General features: G+C 50.2%; 1 protein-coding gene across 1 annotated transcript in view; it reads left to right on the forward strand.

Annotated features, from left to right (window-relative positions):
- The window catches only part of LOC119588179 (Down syndrome cell adhesion molecule homolog), a 6,886-nt gene that overhangs the window by 3,933 nt on the left and 2,021 nt on the right, over window positions 1-932 (forward strand). Inside the window, exons 6-7 of the mRNA XM_037936882.1 lie at window positions 320-459; window positions 549-768. Of these exons, the coding sequence (XP_037792810.1) occupies window positions 320-459; window positions 549-768 (360 nt within the window). The remainder of the gene's footprint in view (window positions 1-319; window positions 460-548; window positions 769-932) is intronic.

A 932-nucleotide genomic window follows, 5' to 3' on the forward strand; every position in this document is an offset into this window, starting at 1 on the left:
CTGTCCGATGAATTCAGAAATAAATAATACTCCTTGTTTTCATTCTGTTATTATGAAATGAGATGGTTGTCATATATGAGACTTTTATTTTGCAGTTGTCCCGAAAAAGGAATTACTCTTTGTTATGAACAGGTAGTGTGTGATTTTAAATCTAAATAAAAGATTCTCTTATTTAACCAGATCAATCATCATTTTCGACATCCTTTTGCATTTTTAACCTTCTTCCCAGAAAGTTGCACATAACCTTTGTGCAGACAACGCTCCACCCTCTTTTTCGCTGCAGCTCATCGTCATCGCTAACTAGTCTGTGCCACCTCAGGTTCACGCAAGAGGCTGACGGTTCGCTCGTCATCCGCGGGGTTGAGCGAGGCGACCTCGGCAACTATACCTGCTCCATCCACAGTGTGCGGAAGTCCCCGTACGTGCACACCTCCACCACATACGTCCTGCACGTGCAAGGTATGATAACTTTCATTAGTGTCTCTGTTAACTTTTTTCTCTGCCTGTATCACGAGCACTGTTTGGTGACACCTTCATCGCTATTCCAGTGCCACCGAAGGCGCCCTCAGTGCATATCGCAGATGCCACATCCTCTACGCTGACGGTATCGTGGGCGGCGGGGGACACGGGCGGCGCTCCAGTCCGGGCATGGGCTGTGTGGTGGCGGGCGGCGGTGGGCGGAGGAGTGTGGCACACGCGGGAGCTCGGGCGGACACACTCCAGACATGTCATCAACGAACTGCAGTGTGGAACCGAGTATCAGGTGCGGTAGACAGGGGCGCGCCGTGCTAGGCAAGAAGCGGTAGGGAGGGACACCCTCTCCTCGCTGCCCGGAGCCTGTTGTGTGGAGTTTGTTAACCGGTTACATGCCAATTTGATGTTGTGTTGGTGTTGCTTATATAGTATACACACACATATAGGAGACACCATTT

This window comes from Penaeus monodon, chromosome 23, assembly GCF_015228065.2.
Source record: "Penaeus monodon isolate SGIC_2016 chromosome 23, NSTDA_Pmon_1, whole genome shotgun sequence".
NCBI lineage: Eukaryota > Metazoa > Arthropoda > Malacostraca > Decapoda > Penaeidae > Penaeus > Penaeus monodon.